At 39.4% G+C, this 23259-nt stretch overlaps 1 protein-coding gene across 3 annotated transcripts in view; it reads right to left on the reverse strand.

Moving 5' to 3' along the window:
* The window catches only part of lpgat1 (lysophosphatidylglycerol acyltransferase 1), a 36039-nt gene that overhangs the window by 10221 nt on the left and 2559 nt on the right, over positions 1-23259 (reverse strand). For all 3 annotated transcript variants that reach the window (XM_023953027.2, XM_023953029.2, XM_023953030.2), the window contains exons 2-6: positions 23004-23256; positions 13280-13398; positions 12686-12781; positions 10257-10536; positions 6414-6540 (exon numbers count right to left, since the gene is read on the reverse strand). In XM_023953027.2, the coding sequence (XP_023808795.1) occupies positions 6414-6540; positions 10257-10536; positions 12686-12781; positions 13280-13398; positions 23004-23241 (860 nt within the window). In that variant the 5' untranslated portion in view covers positions 23242-23256. The remainder of the gene's footprint in view (positions 1-6413; positions 6541-10256; positions 10537-12685; positions 12782-13279; positions 13399-23003; positions 23257-23259) is intronic.

Consider the following 23259-nt stretch of genomic DNA (forward strand, 5'->3'; position numbering starts at 1 on the left):
CACATTAAATCTTTTTAAAGATTTAAGAAACAATTCTATAGAAGAAAAATTCTTATATAAACTTCTGCTGTTGAAGTGAATAACTGATAAGCCTTCTTGAATGTCCACATTGCTGTTAAACTGTTCCACTGTATAATAATTACAACTAATTTCAAGATCATTATAATAGTTTGAGTCCGGGTCAATGTCATTTTCAAAGTCATGCTTTGTGTTTTCAGATTGATCTTGGATGTATGAATCAGACTGATTTTCTGTACACAGCAATAAGTGATCCTTTGTAGCTGAGTTAACTTTGCAACTTGTTTTATTTTTCATTGTATTGTCTGTCATAATTATCAGGCATCCAGTCCAGTTTGAACAGTCCCAAACCCGATCCCAGCATACCTTCTTATGTCAGTCATTTGAAACGGTCCAGTTCTTTCATGTTCCTTATCATCATTGAGCGTGTAGATTCCACCCCGTTGGGTCTGATGTAAATCTTCCCATTCCTGGTCCAAGTTGCTTGAATTTTGTTTTGCTTCTTTAGCAGTCGAGCACATCTTGCTATTTCTGCATTATTTTTTGTAAGACTTTCGTTTATGTAAACTCCACAGCCTTTTAATTTTTTTGATTGTCTCAGTAGCTCAATTTTTTGCTTTACAGAGATTACCTGCACAACAACAGATGGTTTCATTTTAGGATTTTTGTTTGGAATCGTGTAGCAGCTGGAGATGTTTAGCTTTTCCAGAGTGATATTCTTTGTGTTCAGAAATTGCAGGAGTTGTTGTTCCAGTGACTTTAATTCCTCTGTAGGAGCGTCCTCACCTTCATCCACTCCAGATGCTACTTTGGCATAACTGCGATGTTTAGTTTCAAATCCAGTGATGATAACATCTTTGTTTTTTGCTAGTTGCTCCAGATCATCAATCCTTTGCTCCAGGAGTTCAATCTTGTGGTCTTTTTGAATAATTATTTCTTTCAGTTGCCTGATATCCTCAGGGAGATCCATGAGACTTTTTTGCTGAGTCACAACTTTACTTATCTCAGAACTCATAAAGGATAGTGATTTTTTAATTTCCTCCATCTCTTCTGACAATTTTTTGGTTGCCATTGTTTTTACAGTCCAAACTACTCACACGTGTCCAAGTTAGTAGATAGGTTTGGTGAGGCTGCTTTGTCTTGATGGTTCAGGTGTTCTTCAGGCTGAACAGGCCTGTGGATTGATTCCCCAATATTCCACCGAATATCCAGCTTTAACTCGGAATATTCTTCAGATATTTTAAGAGTTTGTAAATTAGGCACTTGAAGGCTGTAGATCAGTGTAATTCCATTGGATCATGTAGATTTTAGTATGATTGTAGAAGGCCATTTAGCCTGAGGAGCGGCAGGAGCGGGACTCTTAAGTACTCCACTTAGTCTTTAACCCACTTCGTTCTTTGTTTCACAACATGGTTTGGTGCAGACACACAGCACGAGCTAATATATGTAAAAAGCTTTAGGTAGAGGCAGAAGTGTTAACAAAGCAAATAGCCCCCCACGTACAAACAGAGCAGAAGCCAAAACGCTCCGCTAAAGGCCAACGCCTTGAACTCCTCGGAGCTCAGCAGCTGATGATGGTGCAAACATGCACGAACAGCCATTATGTAAACATGTTCTCGTCTCATCAAGAGCCGCTTTTTGCTGCTTTGAAAACTATACTGTGCCATTAAAATAAGGATAATCGGGGGAAATGCCTGAATCAAAAGAAATGAATCTAAATGGACTTGAAAATCAAATCAATGGGATGATTTCATTTCATGTTAGACTACACAGAACTGAGACATTGAACAGGGACTTTTTTGTTGTTAATCTGTCCTCGCTGACGAGGCCACGGTCAACTTTCACCTTGTCATGATGACCATTAAACTGTTATCAGTGCGGTGTTTGAGATAAATGGGGGGAAAAAAAAAGAGCCCCCAGCGGGGTTGGTGGATGTGACCACAGCTTCACAGATGCCAGATCAACACGACCTATGAGGGTCATCAAACATATCTTTATACTTACATTTTTCTGTAAATTCTTTACACAATTACACATTCCGTTCATTCCACAAAAAAATAAAAAATAAAAATATATATATACATATATATATATATATTTTTTTTAAAGACCTGGTATGATGAAAATCCTGTTTTGTGGTATTTTTCTGATGATGGAGGACATGTATTGAAAGATTATGCACAATATTGCATTTCTGAGTTTTTTACTGTTTTTTTCCCAAATCTTTTTGAATCAGGAGCAGATTAAAAAAAATGCTGTTTAAAAAAAGAGCATTTTGGTTTCATAGAAAACATGTTGGGCGGGCCACAAGCTTCCTACTCCCGTATGTTGAGGGGAAGGGGGGCGGGGTTGCGTTGCGCTTAACAGTCTTGATGATGCAAAGGCAAATTTCCAACGAACTACCGCCACTGTACTATGACATAGAAAATTACCTTTTTATGTTTTTTTTGTATTTTGGCTAAAAAGGGCATAAATATAATTAAAAGACCACTAGGAAAAGCTTTTACAATAGATCAAAAGATGATCGGAATGGGACTATAAGTTTTTATCTGATCAGACGTAAGGTGTGGCGTTTTATCTTTGGCATCAGGAGAAGTTGAGACTTAACCATTTTAGAGTATTGAGTGGATTTGCTTCTATCTGTCCCAAACTGCTTAAATTTAATGAATGGAAGCAAAATCTGTTCATCCTGCAGATAAATGCAAACAGAACTCCTAATCAAACGTACGTTAACAGATTGTTGATTGTCTGATTTTTGTAATTTTTCCCCCAAAAATGCTTAAAGATTACTAGGATTTTTAGTTAACACTAGTGGTTTATAGGACTTTTACTGGCTGAAACTTTTCTAAAGACGTGTTTTCTTTTCAGAATAAAAGTTCGACATCTAAATTTATAATTTTAAATGTCAAATTTTTCCGAAAGCATGTTTTTTTTACTTTTTTGTTTGAGTCAAAGTGTACATTCTTTGTCTTTGCTTTTCAAACCGTGTATGTTTGTATTTGGCGGCAGGAATCCTGTGCACTTTAAGAGGCAGAGAAAGAATGCTGGCAGAGATCATGGGATTTCTTCTTGAGTGCAGAGATTTTCAAAAAGAAACCAGAGAAAAATCTTCCTTACATGTCCAAACAGGGTTGCTGTGTTGCTACAGGCAAAACAGCGGTGTTTACATTTCTGACGGAACCAGGTGTGCCGCCACTCTGATGACCAGCAGGACTCCATCCATAAATCACCAGGAAACGGTGCATTTAAAGGAAAAGGAATTTCAACCTCGTTTAACACCCACTTCTGCCAGCGTTTGGCCTCTGCACTCCCACCTCTCTATGTCCCCCATCTGCCTTTCACAAACGGCTTATAACGGCGCAATCTGAGAGGCTGAGATATATGAAAGGAGCGGGGGGGGGGGCTGACGGGTGAGGAGTCAGAGTCTGATGAATGCAAGGATCTCACCACAACAGCAACATTCCTTAAACAGCAACATCAGATGATCATCTGCTTCCCTCAGAGCACAGTGGAAGTCATTCAAATGGTCCTGTTCATGTCCACTTAGACAGGAACGTGTCAAACTGTGCAGAAATGAACACGATAGTCGTGAATTTGTACCTAGATTCACATACATGAGTCTAAAGGGACCAGAAAAAAGGTATTTTACAAAAAAGAAGAAGGTATTTAGCTAAGAATTTCATAATTAATTATATTTTAAAGCTGACAAACAGAGTTTAACTATTTTTTATATAAAAAGTTAAGTTAAGATCCTATTTTCTAACTAATAAGTATTCAAATTAAGCAATGCATTAGCATCAATCAATCTTAGTGCAAAAGTAGTCATCATGGTTGTGTCTGAATTTCCACCCTAACTACACCATGCTCTCTACCTTTGTTTTTTTAATGGCGGATATGACGTTATCGATTTCAAGAAGTTAAAATCGAATTAATATGAGCGTATTGCAACAATTATGTATGAGTCTACTGTCTTTTGAAGATGAAAACATTGATTATTTATTAAAAAATACATTTTTTTGGCAAAAATTGTTCCGACACAATGCAATGTGGTCTATCTAGTGAGCATCGATGCACACTGGTTTTTCGCAGAGACTTCTGGGTATATTTCCAGGGGACTCGATTTTGGATTGTAGGTTGGAACAGCACTTCAAAATTACGAACGCACTATATAGTGCACTATATAGTGACTATATAGGGTTAGGGTGGGAATTCGGACATAGCCCATCATGTGGTAAAATAATCTTTTTGTTTCCTGCTACATTACCTCCAAAATGATTTGTTTTGCTTAAAGAAAAAGATATTTCGTTTTAAAGGCATCAGAGCAGGAGAAAAACAACTGCTTAAAAAGTATTTCTCATTTGAACGGATGAGTATTGAACTCGAGGAGCTCTGAAGATCACTGGTGCTGTGGTTTGATTCCTCCAGCTCTAATGACATTAACTTGATTATGTGCGGGGATGCTAGAGGGGATAAAAGCGGTGCTGTCGGTATATACTGACCCAGCAAGCACAGCCCTCCATGGTGGCAAACATGTCTCGCCTCCTCCACTAACTGCATCACCACAGTGTATCGCATTGCTCCGTCCCCCGCAGCGCTCCCTTGATCAGCGGGCAAATTAATCCTCATGTTGACTCTGCACCTGCACCAGCAAGGGGCTGGCTTCTCAATGATCAGCTCTGTTTACGTGACTCTGCACACTTGTAACAGGAACAGCTGTAGTCTGGAGGATCCTCAAAGCGGCAGAGCTGCTGACCGGGCGGAGGAGGCGGACTGTATCGACGGCAGACTTTGGTGTCCGGGAGGTGGAGTGGAACCAAAGCTTCCCCTGCTCGTCTAATTACAGACCTAATGAGTCCTCAGCTTCAACCCGGGCCCCTGGGGAGGCAACGGCACGCCGGGGTTCGTGAATCACCTTTTCCTTTTGTCTCATCTTGTTCAATGCACCAATGTGACAGAGAAGACGCCGTCTACCCGACACCTCTGACTTCTGAGTGCACCGAAGACGACTTTCCTCACGACCCTCTAAGACAATCTAAAGCTGGGAGAAACCCGGATCAGTTTGCAGAAGATCAATTGTCCTACCAGCGTCTTTTAGAGTCAGTGTGCTGTCGAGGTTTTGCTGCTTAGACATGCAACATTTGTGCTCTCACACACACTGCCGCTTTTGCTTTTGGACGTTAAATTATCTTTGCACTACTGTTTTGTTCCTATTGTGAGATGGGTTAAAAAAAGTAATAACCCGGGGTCCTTATTTGCTATTAAGGCAAAAAATACTATGTGACCGCCTAAACATACCTATTGTCAGCAAAGTATTTGACAATAACCAGGAGACGTTTGAGATGTAAACAGAATAGTAATCAGCCGGACGACAGAGCATTACATATTACATGTTTATGTCTTTGTAATAAAACTTCCCCCCTAGTTTCCCTTTTTTGACACCTGAACTTTATTTAACGATAAACAGTTTAGGACAACATTTATTTTGGTATCTAATGTATCACATATATTTATGACAATTAAATGAACATTTTCTGCTTAATAATCTGAAACTATTATTTTCTTTATCAAAGCAAACAAACAAAAAGGAAACTTTACTGTAAAGACGTTATTCGTAGCAGTGAGATAACAAATGACAGACGGAGGAACTTGGAAAAGAGGAATTAGTGAATGTTTGAATTATTTGTTTGAAAAAATCTCTACAGTAGAGCATTAGCATGTAATGGCTGAGAACAAAAGCTTCCTACTAACATGGCCCTTTTTAAAGCAATTATTTAAATCCACATCATGGAGGAATGGCATGGAAATCCACACCCTGAAATACCGAGTAAAGGTCAGGAGACGAAGAGAACTGACTGTTCCTGCACTTCTTTCACAGCTTTAATGCCAACAAGGAACAAAATAGAAAAGATAATTCAACAGTCAAAGTCTAAAGACTGATGTAACGCAGCTTTAATTGTGACAATGCTTTTGTTTTTCAACAACTTTTATTGTTGAAAGACAAGAGGAAATGGAAACGATCAAATCTGTGATGGATTTTAATAGAGAAGAGGGTTTACAGCTAAGTCAAGCATCTTTGGGTGAAAATGTTAACATAAATAATTTCACATTTTTTCTCTTTTTAAAATACTTTTTATTTTATTTCAAAAGGTTTATTGGGAGGTCAAAGTTCACGTGCTGTAAACTTAGGCGCCTTTAAACCTCATTCATGTATTTCTGTATGTCTCACATCAAAATGATCACAGCTTCGGCCCAGACTTTGAAACTTGACCTCATTCCTTTGTTAAAGATGTGATTACATGCACTGTACTTGGCCAATAAAGCTGATTCTGATTGGGATAACTGTGAGGCTCATCCGCTCAGCCGAAACTAAAGATAAGAAAACGGCCGGTTCTTACCTGTAATGGACGTGTGTTACTGTGGGAGGCCTGTAGCCGAAGATCCAGGTCTGGATGTCCATCGGTCTGGCCTTGGGGTACGCTATAGTTACATCTATAACCCACTGCAGACCTTTATGCTTATTGGCTGTTGAGGAAGAAACAAAAACAGGGGTTTATAATTGAAAACATGAGGAAAAACTGCAGGAACAGCTGATGCAGCAGGCAAACATCCTGACTAAAATCTAAAAGAGAGCAAAATCAAGCTAGAAATAATAACTATTAAACCTGTCGGTAGTTGGTTGGAAGATTCAAAGGCAAAATCTTGAATTATTTCTTTGTTTTCAATACGTTGTTTGCGGACTTTCCTTGTGAGCAAGAAAGGCAGAAACACAAAAATAAACACATAAATTTATAAGGAATAAACTGTGCTTATAGACTAAATTCTCGTCGTAAAACCTTTCCTGTTATGAGATCCCACTCAGTTGGTGTTTTCAGGTAAAATTTCAATCATTTTTATGAACAGATTTATGTGTCTGAGATAAACCGTCAACCTTTTTTCTGGATTGTAAAAGAGGCAGCAGCAGAGCAACTTAAAAAACTCTGGCGCTAAACAAATGCAACTTATTTGAATACCTGGCAAAAGGTGAGCGCAGTACGCTGTTACTGTCCAGCTGGCACTTCCCAGTCAAAGTACACCGGTTTCTGTATGCAAAGCAGCTCTGCCATACCATGTGACATGACGAGGGGGTTGTATTTTACAGCTGACAAGACAATATCTCCACTGGATTTATGAGCAGTAAAACTACAGATGCTGTAAATGACCGATTGTTCCAAAGGTTGAACGTGTATTTTTAATAAAGAACCCACAGTTTAAGTTCAAAGCAAAGACTCCTTGAATTCTGATCATCTATAATAAGGTTTAATTTCATTCTTTTTACTAATCGGATGAAAAGATTCCCACTGGCAACTTGATAGCAACTCATGTTCTTTTTTAATTTGCTTTGGGTAGTTATGCTTTATCACTGGGATGTTTGATAACTGCCAACAGAGAAGCATTTCAGGAGCTCACTGTCGCTGTGTTCAGGTAAAATATGAGCATCACTTCAATAAAAGACTGCTGTAGTCAAACAGTGATGTGGGAAAAACTCAGCTTCCTGCTTCTGCTGTCACTTCACACTTTTTTAATCAGACTGGCTATTTTTATTTTTATTTTTTTACTGTTAGTGGAACAAAGATGTAATCAATCCGACACTTTGTTTATGCTTGCGTGGATCTCGACTGCTTGTTAATTACCATCATTGAGCAGGCGTCTAATCCTGTAACATGGTTTGACTGCTGCCCGGGACGAGGACCTTAAAGGCCGGCGCGTCCTAAGAAGTGCTTCTGCTGGAGTGAAGCCTTCACTGATGCGCACCTTGGTTTCTGACAATTTCAAAAGGGAGGATGGAAAAAGGAGCAGAAGCTGCCTGATTCATTACGAGAACATGTTTAACATCGCCGATAGGAAGATTAGTCACTGTTTGTGTCGCCAAGATCTTGTTTTTTTAAGGCTTAAGACTAAAACCTCGAGTAAAGAGAGGATGTGGTGAACGATATCGTCATAGTGGGAGAGTCAGCCGTCTGAAACGGCATTGAGGGGCCCAACCCTTCTGTAGAAAAATACCGCCAGCAGATAAAGCTTAGTCAAAGCTCACACCTGTCCCTCCTAGCCATGAACACCGGAGGATCACATGTTCTGATCCGTGCCTGAATGACTCAGAAAAGTAAACAAAGTTCACAAACGTATCCGTTTTCGAGGCTCTGTGTGCTTTTATCTGTGCGTTCAGCTCGGATGACGGCGCATGCCTCCACCACAGCAGTACGCACATTCAAACCAAATCCTATTTTCTCCAAGTGGCCTATTTGTCTCTGAGTGAGTCAGCAAGCTCTGGGCACCACTGGAGAGCGCGGTGGAGGGTCAGCGGGAGAGTCTTTGATCAGGAGCACAGCACAGGACAGGGAGGGATGCACTCCTCTTTAGGTCTCATTTTTCTTGCTCAAGGTTTCAACACCATTAGCTAGATTCAAGAGGAAGGACAAGCCCCATTGCAGTGACGGTCTCTTTTGCTTCTGATTTGCTCAAACAAGAATGCAAAGGGGGAATAGGACGGGATGTGGATGCTTTTAAACATGAATAAAGACCCAATCTGATAAAAAGTGTGTCTTAGTGGAATTTTTCTGATGATATATTCCGAAAATGCATTTCTGAGTATTTTTTATTTTCATATCTTTGTGATTGAGGAGCAGAGAAGAAAATGTTGTTTGAAAATAAGAGTATTAGTAACATAAGAGACCTGCTCTGCTCCATTCTGATGCATCCAATTGTGGATAAACAGATCCATCTGCATCTGTCTGAGCTGGAATCTGGTTCAAAACTGTACGGCTGGATAGCTCCCATATTACTCGCCATTTTTGTTTCACTGGTAATGATAGGATGGAGGTGTGAGGCGCTGTAAGCTAGCAAGAGAGCGCGGAAACAGAGAGCTCTCAGTTACATGGAGGGGAAGGGGGGTGGGGGTTGCTGCACGCCAACGTTCCCACCCAGAACTTGTGCCGCTCTGCTGAAACTATGTCCTAGAAAGCGACACAGATTGTTTGATTTTGACAAAAAACGGCATAATTGTAATTAAAAGGACACTGGAAACACTGTGTAAAAAGATGATTGGATTGAGTCTATAAAATCCTCCCCTAAAATCTCATAGGGTTAAAATATGTACTCAAAAAAAACACAACACGATAATCATCTAAATATAAAATAAATCTGATTAATCTGGTCAAACGGTCAAAGAAGAGACGTGTCTCCCTGGCTTTGACACTCAGACCTGCTCAGGGATAAATGGAAGGCATCTTGCAGTTCGTGCTGAGGCTGTGGGATGCAGAGCTGTGTTGGCAGACCTCAAGAAAGCTGAAGTCTCTGAGAAAACATTCTCAATAATGCTGGCCTAAACTTTCTGCAATTTACTTATTAACGCAGCAAAGCCTTAAAATGGACTTTGAGCAGAAGCCAGGGGAGTCCACAGGGCACAGTGAGCATGCAGGCCATGCGGGAATTGTTGAATTTGGGTTTCAAAAATTTCAGCTGAGGATGCTGAAGGAGCAGAATTTATGAGCCTTTTGCAAAAAAAAACAAAAAAAAACAGTAAAAACCTCTGTTTTACTGCGAAAACACACATATCTGCAATTAAAAAAGCATTAGAGGTCCTTTTGAAGCTAAACCTTTAAATACAGAATAATAAGAAAGGATGCATTATTACAAAAACATTTTTTTTTAAAAAGCCTTAATGCTTTAAAAGCATTTTTTTTTTTAGTTTTGCCTTCTTTTTTAGACTGTTTAAAATAAACAAGATTGAAATTGCCGCTGATAGGACCTTCAATCTCGTCTTCCGGCTGGTTGTATTTAGGGCTGGTCTCTAGGTGCAAAAAATGACACCCTTGCAAATCACCGCTGGGGTTTTCAGGAACATTGATGCAATTTCTGGTACCTCTTAGCACATCCCTCCATCCTCTGCTAGCAGGCCCCTCTCATTTAAAGAGAGACTCCAGAGGACAAGGGCGCTCGGAGGGATGATTTAAAGCTGAGCGCGTGAAGCACGCTTCACCCGCTAGTCGACTCTCTAACAGGAAAGCAAGACCTGATCAAGAAGTGCAGTTTGCTGACTGGAGTGTAGGAGTGCACAGGGAGCGTGAAGGAAGAAGCAAAGCCTCTGCCAGGATTCTCCCGAAATAGAACGCTGCTTCCTAAGACTTAAAACTTTTATCAAAGAGGCAAATTCCTCTGCTCATGTGGTTTTATATGTCTTCTAAAAATATTGTTTCATCTACCTGTTTGGTTTGTGGTCCTTGTTTCGCAGCCCAAGCTGCCGTTTTCCTGCTGGGCTGACAGGGTCTTCAGGATGACGTGGGTGGCCCCGAGACGAGGCAACGTCACGTGGGTCAGGTGGGGGAGAGAGTGCTTCTTGGCAAACAACTGGCTGGTTTCCCGCCTTTTTCTGAGGAAGCCACCCTCGGGGAACAGCACTATCCACTTCCTGTCCCGGTTGTAGTAGTATTTGTCGAGGTGATCTTTCAAGTAGATCAGCTGTTTGTCTCTGTGAGCTTTACCCTGAAAGAAGGAGAAAGGCGCATTTATAAAAACATCTTTTATTTCAGAAACAGAAACATTGTCCTTCAAGTAAAAAGTGAATATTCTTCAACTATTGAACAAAGGACACAAACAAATTAATATATCCATATTCATTTTTCCTCATAGATAATATTTAGTTTGAATCAATTTATTCCCAAAAAGGCAATTTAAAAAAAATATATTTTCAAAATGAAGCTCAACCTCTTTTAATGTTGCTACATGTTTAGCAACAATTTAACTGTATTTTTGGATGAACCGGGTCAGTTGAACCCCTGCTGATGGAGGGGAGACACTTGGCGTTTTAAGCTGATCGTGTCAAACGTCGGCTGGCACAGACAGCAGCAGCGACTGTTAGCATTGGCACTTCCTGCAAAAGCCCCGCCAAGCCAGATATTGCTGTTTTTGGCTGCTGTGAACCTCGGTGTCAGTTTAGTTTTATTGCTAGCTGATTTGATGCCTTACTGTGAAACCAAGAAATGATGGAAAAGATGGAAGCAGCAGCAGCAGCAGCATCGGGCTTCTATCAGACACAAAAGCTCTTCGAGCTAAAAGTAGACACGACCAATCACAAAGTGCTTTTTCAAGTATCAGCGCGTCTAAAATGGCTGTAAACACCGTCAGTGAACTCGGCTTTCATTTTTCTGTGTTCACTGACATTCAGATCTAAATTTCCATCAGACCTGAAGCTGTTTTCATGCTCCATGCATCGGTTTCCCTGTTCTATGGAACATATTTAAATATTTTTTTTTACCGCTAAGCCTTCTGATCTTAGAAAGTAGACATCCAAAAAATACATTCTGCATTATGTTTTTCCCTTTTTCATGACATAAAAGCAACCACAGCTATTCCTTTGGATTTGTGGAACATAATTTCTAATACTAAAATAGTAAAAACCTTTAAAACGTCAGAAAAATATAAATATTTATTCTGATTCGTACTAAAACTAACATGTTAACTGATAAAACATGAGATTGATTGATAGATTGCCAAACCTTCAGCCCACAACACTACATGCATGAAAAACGGCGACCTTATGCTTTAGTGCTCCAGCTGACAAAAACTTTAGCAGAAGTGTTAAACTCTGTGTTAACATACAGCAAACGCCTACCCAAAGGGAGCTGCTGGGGTTCTTTCTATTTAAAGAGCTCATAGAGGGCTTTTTTTCCCTCTAAAATGGCACAACATAAATAAACCTGAAGTAAATGTGAACGTGTCTTTAGCATCACAGCTTCCTTAATGAGGCAAATGAGCTGAAAACTAATTTAATGTGCACTCTGTTGGTGGTTTTAAATAAAAAACCTGAAATATTTTGGTCAAAAATTGGTAAATGCAGCTTTTTTGCACCGTTTAAGCAAACATTGCTGTGTGTGAAAGGTACGTCTGAGGACAACAAGTGCTGTGGGATAGCGGTCATCTGTTTGCAGCGTAGACATGTGGTGTATTCTGTGGACAAATGTCGAAAACTGTACGCAAAAAAAAAAAAAAAAGCTAGCAGAGGGGATGGCAGAATGAACCGAGCCTGCTCGGGCTTTCAACAGCTTCCCGTCAGGCTGTCACAAGGCTCAGGGTGCTTCACCCTCGGCACAGAGCCGGATGTGAAATTCCACGGCAAAGCACCGCCGCCGTGACCTAAAAAAAATAAATAAATAAAAAGAATTCCCTCTTTTGCTGTGCTGTCTCTGTAGCTCCAAATGTGAGAGATGAGCGAAAAAACCTTTGTCATTCATATTCTGATTTAAACGATTTTGGAAGAAAACAGGGGCAACCCAATCAGTAAAAAACTAAACTTTGTCCCAACAAAAGCCGTCCGTCTCCTCAGAGTTCAAACGCCTGCAGGAAGGCCAAAATCCAAGAAGCAGATGAGTTTCAACTGCACATTTAAAGAGCTGAGGTGAAAACTGGCCTCCAGCTGGTGGCGAATGAAGGTTTATTGTGACCCAAAGGTCTGTGGTTAAAGAAGGTGCTGACAAATGAGAGGACATGGGTCTACGTCTCCTCTGGTGGCGGCTAAGCTGCAGCTTTTCCGGCTAATGTGTCGTCGACAGCTTCAAGATGAAACTGAGCACTTTATTTGGTTGACGCGATGCAACAGGTCAAAACAAAATCTATGAAACGTTGAACCTCTTACCTGTCTAATAAAGAAGTCCCCATGAATCAGGGATACTAGGCCAAAGTTGGTGTACTTGAACACATGGTCCATCAACCACATCATTTTTTGTACCACCTGGAACAACAACAAAGAACGTAGGTGATGAGGTGTAAATGTCCATTTCGGGTGGTTCTGCTCAGTCCTGTTTCCTCCTCTCAGTTCAGAAAAACCTGCATCACCCCCGGAAGCATTTCTACCCTAATGACCTGTGTTGGTGCAGCTTTGGCTTACTGTCCTTTTTGTGCTAAGAGGATAAACTGGGCCAGGGATGCAGTTGTTGAGGCGGATCATGTCATGTTTGTGCAGCGCAGCATGGCAACTCCGGTGTCGCGCCACACAACACCAGAGCAAAAACACTGCAGGCCTCCAACAACACAGCTGCCCCCATTTTAGCTATGAAAATGTTTACCAGGTTGTCAGATTTGTATGCTAGAGTTTGATGACACCACGCATAGGTAACAACTAAAACACTCAGAATTCTGCAAGAACAGAAGCTTAATCGTCACACGGAAATGCGACTCTTGACCCTGAGCTTGTACATTTGCCAGCAGAAGAAATCCTTCCGGTGCTTACCGTGCCTTTGTCCTGCAGGCACATCATGAGTGTGCAAACATCACCCGTGGATTGGTGGTTGACAATGACCATGGCTGCTTCTTCAGAAATGGGCCTCACATCGTCACCCCATTCTGTGACTGCAAAGTAAGGAAAAAAGTTCATTAAACCTGCAGTCCATTTTCAAAAATGTTTTTTTTTTTTGTTGTTGCAAGTTTTCTGCCCTTTTATTCTAAATCACATTACTAGATTACTCGGATCTGTGTATTTTCTATTTGTTTTGATCTCTAAATTTCCCAGTTTTTCCACGCAGCCTTCTATATTCTCTCGAGAAAAATGACAATTCGTCAAAGTTTGCCATTTTCTAACATTTCCAAATGGTTTTAGGCTTTAATAAAACATTTTTTCTTGTTCCCAACTGATCCAAACTAACCAAAATGTCAAGGAGTCATCTATTTATAAGTTACCTTTTCAAATAACAAGAATACAGTCCCTTGCATTAGGGTTAGCCTTTAATTCACATTGACATTAGAATGCAGAACATTTGTCTAATGTTTTGTTCAAGAGCAAAGGTTCAGAGAAAATCATCTGGAACGTGTGCCATCAAAAAAACTATTCTAGGATATTTCATCTAAAAGAATAATCTCTATTAGAGAAATGGAGTTGAATAAAAAGTCCTGAAGTGACTTAAACTTTGAAATCCTTTGATGAGAAACTGAAACAGCTAAAGTGTGTCTCACAAACACAACCAAATCAAACTGATTATTCATAACTTATCAATAATACACTTGTAACTTCCTGTATCCACACTAACTCTGCTAAACTGAGTTTAAAAAAAAGGAATAAACAGCAAACATATTTGCTCACTTCTCCTTAAACAACGAATAGGCAAATTTTTAGGTTGAACCTCCAAACGAGGGGTGTGTCTCATTCCTTTATATAACAATGTGACATATTTAAAGCAATATGATTCAGCCAAGTAAAAAAACAATACCAAGAGATACAAAAACAGACAAATCAGAGTACTGGCACAACTTCACTTCCCCATGGATGCTACAAACCTGCAGAAACATCCAAACCACCCTAAAAGTAATCAACTACAGATATGTTTCTATTTTATTGATTTATACCAGATTAATTTAAGAGTCAAAGAAAGTTGGATTAATAAAATCACGAGCCTCGTTTCTGCAGAAACAAGGCAGCCGCTCAGCAACCAACGCTTGTTGTTACGTCTAAAGCATAACGTGAAAACATGAATATTTAATGACCAACTTGATCTCTAACACAGGACATTGAGTCAGACATAACCAAAACAAAGCAGGTGTCATGAGGTGCCTTTAATATTTGTTGGATTTAGAGACAAACTGTTCACAACTGGAAGGCAAACAGACGCCTACTCACCAGAGCCCAGCAGTCTAAGAGCCGCTCAAGCTAACATGATAGAAAACAGAAGCCTGTTCATTCTAAACCTGTGATGAAGGAGTGGACGGTTGAAAGGTCAGAGTTTAGCTAGAAGGAAGTTTAGATTTAGAATAATTAACGAGTGTGCCTCTTTCCTGAGATAATGCTAATTCAAACATTGATGGTGTTGTATAATAAACATGTATACTGGGGCACAAACTTGTTTTTTTCTCACTTCTGTTTAGTTTATTGTGTTCTTACAAGACTTCCAAATGTTTCTGACTAAATCTCATATAATGTTAGTTGTGTCAGTGCAATCGATTTTTCGCATCAGCGAGAAGGTAATATCATTTCCTTGCTTAAAATAAATAAAACAATGAAACCGAACAACAAAGGAGTCAAAAAATGACCAAAGAATTGTCTGTGAAATAAAGACAAATACATGCTTTGGTGGTGAAGTAAAGAAAAGAGCAGCTAGTCTGCCGTAAGTGGCAGGCAATCCTGTTTTCACTGCTCTTTTCCTCTGTTTCTATGAGGATCACTGTAGTTTAATGTCATAAATCAATAAATTAAGAAGCACACTTATTTGGTGATATGTGATAAAAATGTCCGAAAGGAGGGAAAAATCCTGCGAGGTGAAGGAATTTCAAAAACTAAAAGTAACATAAAACCTAATGCCCCCCTGCTGCTGTGATCTGAGCCATCCTGATCTGATCAAATGGTTGATTAGATTTAAAAGGCGATTTTCTGCCACAGATATAACTGATTTTTTGACCTCCCAGTCACACATGGAACTCGTTTAGCCATTTGCATTTCTAGTTCCTGCATCATTGATGATAATTTAGGATTCAAAAATAAAAATAAGTTCCAATCATCCATGTCTATTTATTGTTTTTTAGTCTGCCCTTTACTAATTGAAGCACACTTGTAGCTTCGATGAGCAACAATTATGATTTTAAACATCTGTTGGAAAGCTTCCATCATAGAACATGCTCTGTATACCTTTCTATTGTAAATCAGGTGCAAAAAGATAACTTGAATTGATGTTGCTTTACTTTTAAACCATAAAATCTGATTGCTAAACATAAAATTCATTTTTTTAGCCTAATGTAGTCTTCGAAGAGGTTTTTGCAATTACACAAAGGCTTAAAACATCATCTGTTTATGTTACAATAAATTACGTTCTTGCTAAACGTCTTTAAAAAGAAACTTATTTTAGACCAAGACATAAAAATCTAGCAGTATGACGGATTAAAGCATTTAAATACCTCTAAATAAAAATAAACACAATAATTTATGACAAATACTGCAATATATTATTCTGAATAATGAACTTTTGATAAATATCCATTTATTTATGTCATTTATGTAAATTTAACCTCCACAAATCATGGCTGAGTTAATCAATATCTTAAAGTTCCCTCTTGGGAGAAATATCTGTGCTGAACAGCACAAATATATCTGGTATAGACAAATATGAGGATACTACCGATTGGTTTGAAATGAAAAGTGCTGCACAGATGTCTAGTAATTGCGTATTCAGATGATGGAGTAGTAAGAACTCTCGCCAACATCAGATCTTTGCATAAATCAAAAAGATCTGGTGAGAAACAAGTCATGGGAATGTTCAAAGTGGGCCTTCATTTCACCTTCACTCCCCTTAAGAAGAAGAAGATAAATCCACCAGGGAGTAGGAATCCAGAGCACGCTTTGGGAAAAAAAATGACACATCTGTGACACTGGGACCGGGGCGTGTAGGATGTCCGCACCCTGAAGGCAATGTCATTTCATATGGAGCACGCCTTCATGTTTTCTGTTCCCCACCGTTGCTTGAGAGGAGCAGAAATGATATCACAAAGATGGGTCATCTGTCAGATAAGATACTTTAGGGAAATTGTCTTTGAGAAATGACACCGTTTGTGCAGCAGGATGACGGCTATGCTGCCGGCACACTATTTAATCCTGCATCTGTGGTCAGCTAAACGGTGTACTGCTGACCTTGCCACTCGTGCCTTAATTCTCCAGGAGAGCGAAAATCAACGTTGAGAGGAGCAACGATTCACGAACTGAAGCTCCTTGTGGTTTTGGAATAATCCTAATCTGGAGCAAGACTAATCATGAAAATGGTTTCAGCAAGGGAGAAATAAAATAAATTGTGTATGTAGTAATCATAATAAGTAGTAATCAAGATTTCGGGAAAGAATTAGGCTTACTCATCATATACTCATCATTTGTTTATGGTTTCCAGGGTTGTCAAAACCCTCCAGGCACAAAATCCAAGTGTTAAAAAACCCTGATGTTTGTTGATAAACTATGACATCCCTTCCTTCCATTGAATCTAGAAGCAAAGACGCTGAAAATGGTTTAATTTGTTGCCTGTGTTCTCTCACCTATGTCGAATATAACAGTGGTCCGTCTGTGAGTATAAATGAGCCAAACTAGGAGCCTTGACACAATGTTTGTTGTGATCAAACGACTGTTAAATGATTTTAGGTGAAGTCTAAAAAAATAAATCAAACGCGACAAAGCACAAACACTGAAAGGCGTGGCACTCCATATCTTAGCCAGTCTCAATGGGACAACGAAAATCTCAGAAAACACAGAAAATAGAGATGTGGAAGACATAAATAGAAGAGTTACGTCAATTTTTGTTTCCAAAAAGTAGATGGTTTGATGTGCAAACAGATCCACATGAAAATGTAAGAGATGAGGACTAGAAACTAGATTCAATTCTAAATAATACTCCCCTCTGGGTGACAGGAAGGGAAGGGGGCGGGGTTGTTTTGTATCAACAGTCCCGCCCACAACTCAGAGGCCCATATTCTAATGAACTCCTGGTGCTCAGCAGAAACTATGTCGAAAACAACAACACAGGTTTTTAGGTTTTGGCAAACTCATAATTAAAGGACCACTGGGGACGCTTTTAAAGTAACTGAAAAGATGATGGAAATGGGTCTTTAAACTCTAACTACAAAATAGTTATTCTGCAAAATCCAGAGCATATCTCTAGTGATAAGCCTTGAGCAAAACCAAGAGAAATTGGCAAACACATCAGACAAAAAAAAAAAAAAAAGATAAGTAAATGTAAACATTGCCAAGAGTTTTTCAGAAACTTCTCCCTTGGAAGCTCATTCTGGTCTAAGAAAACTAGAAGTCTCTGAACTTTTCCTTAAGGAACAGAAGATAAAGCGCTTAAAATTTGGTCAACACAACAAGGCAGTCTGGGGTTTTTTTTGTTTAAAAAAAAAAAAGCTCTTTGCAGCTGGGAACTGACAGCGCATGAACATGCTACACATAATTAGCTCAGGGCCTTCTATGTGAAGACCTCCTACAATAATTGCTGGAAGAATGTTACCAGGTTAGAATTAAAAGCGAGCCAATTCACTGACCTCATTTCTGAGCTGATTATTTGATGTTGGCGTTCATTTTAGCCATTGCGTTAGAACAACACGGTGGCCTGTTGCTCACCGCAGAGCTACTGGTGCATCTGGACGCCAGGGAATTCAACATCAGCATCCACTTTCCAGGAACAAAAGAGATGGTGATTCCCATTCATGCTATCACCCTCTCATCTAAACATGAGCTGTACGGCCATTAGGCCTCTCTTGTCTTACAAGGCAAGTCCTTGTCAGTCCCCCGCCTTTAATATGCATTCATGCTCTAAACACATTAAACATTTACAGTCCGTCCCACATCAAAGCGAGCTTTCCATAAAATAAATAACAGCTCTCAAAACTGCAAGAGCTGCTGCTGAAACAGCAGTTTTCCAAGCATGTTGTGGTATTGTTCAGTGATTCATAAACAGGATTCTGACAAGCAGAGAAATGACTCAAAACATCTGACATCCATAATTCCACATATGAAGGAGGACGATAATGACCCCAACTATTACAGGGGTCTTCTGCCAGAGTCATTTAAAACTAGTGTAGTAGTAAAAAGTACAGATGTGTCTCGAAAGCTGAGGCCTATGGGTGCTGCAGGTCTATAGTGGGTCGCAGAGAGTCGCATCTTAAGGACAGCGCAGGTGTGTCTTGCAGTTCCATACCTTAAGGGACGTCATGAAAATGGAAAGTAAGTAAGGATAATGTAAGTTACTTGAAATGATGACGTACGGGTGATCCCTTACGCCACACTCTGGTTGTTAGCAAGGTCTGCGGACCAAGAGCAAATGCTGCATGGACAGCTGATAAGTAAGTTAATAAAAACGAAAACGAATTTTGTATGACGTGCCTGCGTCTCACCTACTTCATCCTTTCGCGCTATATGTGTTTGACACGACCTGTCACTGCAGCACACGTGTAAAGAACTGTGCACAAGCATGTTCACTCTATGGGCTCACAGAGCGGTCTACCATCTAGAAATTTGGTGCTGGCCACCTGCTCCATCCAGGTTTTCCCATTGTTCGCCCACACACCGCCCATATCCATCCGACAGTTGTGACTAAGGCATTATTTGATTCGATTCACAAGAGCAGGATTAGATCCAATTTACAATTTGATCTAATTCAATTCAATATCAAATCATTCTCCAATCTCAATTCCAAGAGGATTTTCACTAGTTGACAAAAGAATTGTATATGATGAGTAGGCCTGCACAATATATCGCATATTTATCATTATCGCGAGATCAAGCTGTGCAATATGCATATCGCAAAAGGCGTCGGAAATTGCAATAAATGGTTTCCTCAAAAGTGCTACAACAATCTTATATGGCAGCTTGAAGTATTTAACGAAATAAATAAATCCATTTATGTATTCGACCAATCAGATGCACCCCTTCACGTTGTCGACCAATAGGATGGAGCCCTTTTATGTTAGATGTCCGCCTCCTATGTACACAAGTGTCATTTGGAGTATATTTTTAAACTGTTTCAGTGAAATGAAAATGATGTTTTTGGTTGTGTTGCTATTTGTTCATATACCACAAGTTATATCGTCATGGCAATATTAATCACTAATATCCCATATTGCAGGTTTTCCTCATATTGAGCAGCCCTAATGATGAGCAATTTCAACGAAATATAGGTGAAACTTGCTTCCTTTTTTTTTTAAACTGTCAACAGATTAAAAGCTAGCAACAAGGCAATTTCACAACAATATAATATGTAAAGTGGCATTAAAAGAAAATCGCTCCAATTTTAATGAGCCAAAATCTATTCAAATGCATTAAATCTGTTCATTTTAGTAAATAATCTAATCTGAAAACCTGCAGCTGTTATTTCCAGACTGTCAACAAAACGTCAAACATGAGCTGAAGAACACATCCCAGATTAGATGTTTAATTCAATCAGCCGCTGACGCTTCTGTAAAAAAAAAAAAAAAAGGCAAAGTCCAGCCTGAGAGGCAGACGATCCTGTTTCAATGTACTTCAGCTCACACAACCCAACACCCACTAATCCTGCATCTGATTACATCTGCGCCATGAACACTCACAAACAATGCAAGCACAACCATGAGTGGATTCCTCACCTGATGCAGGTCCTTGTTTTTTTCAAACCAAAGTCTCCTGTGTTTATATATAAGAAAGCCAGACTATGAAACCAAATCAAAAACGACAAACAGGACTGAAGATGAACCCAACAAAAAAAAGGTTACCTTTGTTGGCTGCAATGTAATGACAAACCAAGGAGATATTTTTTTGCTGACAAAAAAAGCGGATTTATATTCAGGTCAAGCTGACGGTGTCCGTGTCACAGCAACATGGCGATTTCCTCTTTGAACGTGCCCTGAAAAAACCTCATATAAGGATCTGATAGACAACATTAAAATGCCATTAGCTTACATAACAAAGTTAAAAAAACACAATGTGAGGTTGGGCTGAGGTTTATGATGCACTGTGCAGCCAAGGCATCGCGTTAGCAGCAGCCGTGATGCGATATTCTGAGTCACGGTGGAGTGAAGTAAAACGAGCATCTTCAACTGGATGCAGCCAAGTTGTCTTAGACACAGTTGAATGACTACAACAAATATAGTGAGGTAACTGGAAACTGAGCTACCTCTGACAATTAGCTTTCTAGCACAAATGCATAGTATTTGAACTGCAACAGCCAACATTTAAATAAAATAGCTATTTCCAAATCCACACATCCATTTTTCCACAAGAGTCAACATTCAATCAGTAAAAACTGCTTCTCCCACAACTGTGGCTAATTAGGAAAAAGTGCAGAATGCAGCTCTTTGTTCAGTCTGAGGCGAGTTCAAGAAACTTTGGATGATGGACCCTAAAAGGCTAATAGTTCATTCACCTCACAGGCCACCATTGGACGGATGACGGAGATTAAACATCTCTGACAAAGTGCAACCTGTTATAAAACCGCCTCTGATATCGTCAAACCACCACCGCTTCCAGGGTGACGGTTGTTACTTCCTGTATGATCTTTGACCAAATGATCATGAATCTGGGAGCCGTTAATGTTCCTCAACACACGTGTGCGGCCCAAACGGAACGCAAAAAATAAATCCACTTTATTCAAAAGGACACAAACATTTACCCCAAACAATGGTCAAAATACAAATATTTTTGATTTTTTTTCAAAAATGAATCTATTTCCAATTAACTGCAACTTAAAGTAATATATAGTTCTGACATTCTAGAAAATCTAGAGTCACTTTGTTATTAACCAGCTGGCTTGTACACGAGTACAGGTGTTTATGCTTCACCTTTTGAAGATTTTAACTTTCAACATTTTCCACAGCTTAAAGTACTAATAATGAAAGTATCAAGAAATCGTAAAATCAAACATAAGCAAAACGTCCTTGCATCCTCAACCTAAATAACGTGATAGCACATCTACTTTTCCTATAGCTATGGATCTCATTTTTAATAAAAAAAAAAAATGTATTTAAACACCTCAAATTGATCCCAAATCCTTCCATCTAGTATCCTGCCGATACGGTATCCCTTGTGCTATCTTGTGGGGTCCAGATGACCCCACTCCAAACGTTAACGTGCCTCTAAGCCATAATATTACCTGAGAGGAAGGAGACTGTTATTTACCTACGCTTTGAGAGCAGGGTCTCTATGCACTCACTTCTACTTTTTAATTTGGCTGATGCTACAAAAACTTTATTGATCTTTGCAATTAACAAGCCTTTATTTTGAAGTGTGGATTTTTTTATTTTTATTAAACACATTCAATCCGATGATTGATCTAAAAACTATCTTGTTTTTAATAAACGTCACATAAAATAATTGTTTTTTATAAGTCATTTTGATCACAGAAACTCCCTAAAGGCTTTAACTTAAAGCTGGGTGTGTTTCATGAGCGTTTCTGAGCTGTAATGACATTAAATATATATATTACGTGGCATAATACTTTAGTGGTGCTTAATAACTGATGAAGCGCATAGAGGATTATGCATCATCAGTGATATTTGAGAGTTTAAATGTCACATTTGCTCAAACAATATAATGCTGCCTGTGCTGTAATGATAACTGAAGCTTTACTGAAAATACATTTTTGTGAAAAAAATTGAACTCCCAGATGGATGCATTTTGAAGAATCATCTAGTTTTTATGCAAGAAGTGTGACGAAACAGTCGCAGGATATGGACCAATATTACATCCTTTACTGTGTATCTCCAACACAAAACGCTGAGTGCGTTGCCAGTTTTTCATGGGGTGAAAACGTTTAATCAAGCCTTGCTGTCCACTGTGTTGGATGCTCATTTGTAAGCATTTTGCTCACACTTCAGTGCAACCAAACACCACGACGGCGAGCGTCACCGAGATATTCAACAAGCTGGCCAAGAGGAAACCCCGAGCACTGGGATGTTCTGCTGTGTCATGTAACATGACTATCCTGCCTTGACTGACCCATTAATGCTCTGCATTAAAAAGAAATTGAAAATAAAATGTTTTACAACTGAATTGAACATACCAAGAAATGTTTAATTTCTGGCAAATTTGATCAACACAATAGCTCCTAATAAATATTTACTGTTTTTATGACTTAATGCGTCTTTTCATCCTCAATACTCACCGTCCAAATGCACTAATGGAACAAAAAGGAACATATGGTGCCGTGCCGATGCAAAACAACCGAGCTATTTACAATATGTGATTTGAATAAAATGATTTTGTCATACGCTCACACTTGACTAGACAAATTACGTCGCTGATTTGTAAAAGAAAAGTTGTAAATGATGCTAAGAGAATTACTTCATAAAGATATAACTTCAGAAAAGTGCTCCAAAGATAAACACATGGGATTTAAGGGCAAACATTTATAGTTCTGGGTGGTTTAGGACCAATGCTTTGCTTAAGCACAATGTCAACTCTGAAACCCCGATGCAAATACATCCAAGCAGCGAAGCAGTTCCAACAAAATGATGAGGTATCTTACCAGTATAACCAGCGATCCAACCCCATGAAGACACCATGCCAAGCAACCACTTGAACATAACTCCTTCTATGTGCCAGAAAGTGTAGCTGTCCCATATTCTCAAAGGTTGAAGCAGCAGCAGGTATAAGCAGTAGGATGGGATGGCAACACAGTTGTTGAAGAACATGAAGACGAAACGGAGCACAGCCTTGAGGAGAACCCAGCCCAGTTTGCTGGCCCCGTCCAAGAGCTGTGCCATCCTGGTAAACAACGTCTG

This window comes from Oryzias latipes, chromosome 24, assembly GCF_053564925.1.
Source record: "Oryzias latipes strain Hd-rR chromosome 24, Olatipes_Hd-rR_3.1".
NCBI lineage: Eukaryota > Metazoa > Chordata > Actinopteri > Beloniformes > Adrianichthyidae > Oryzias > Oryzias latipes.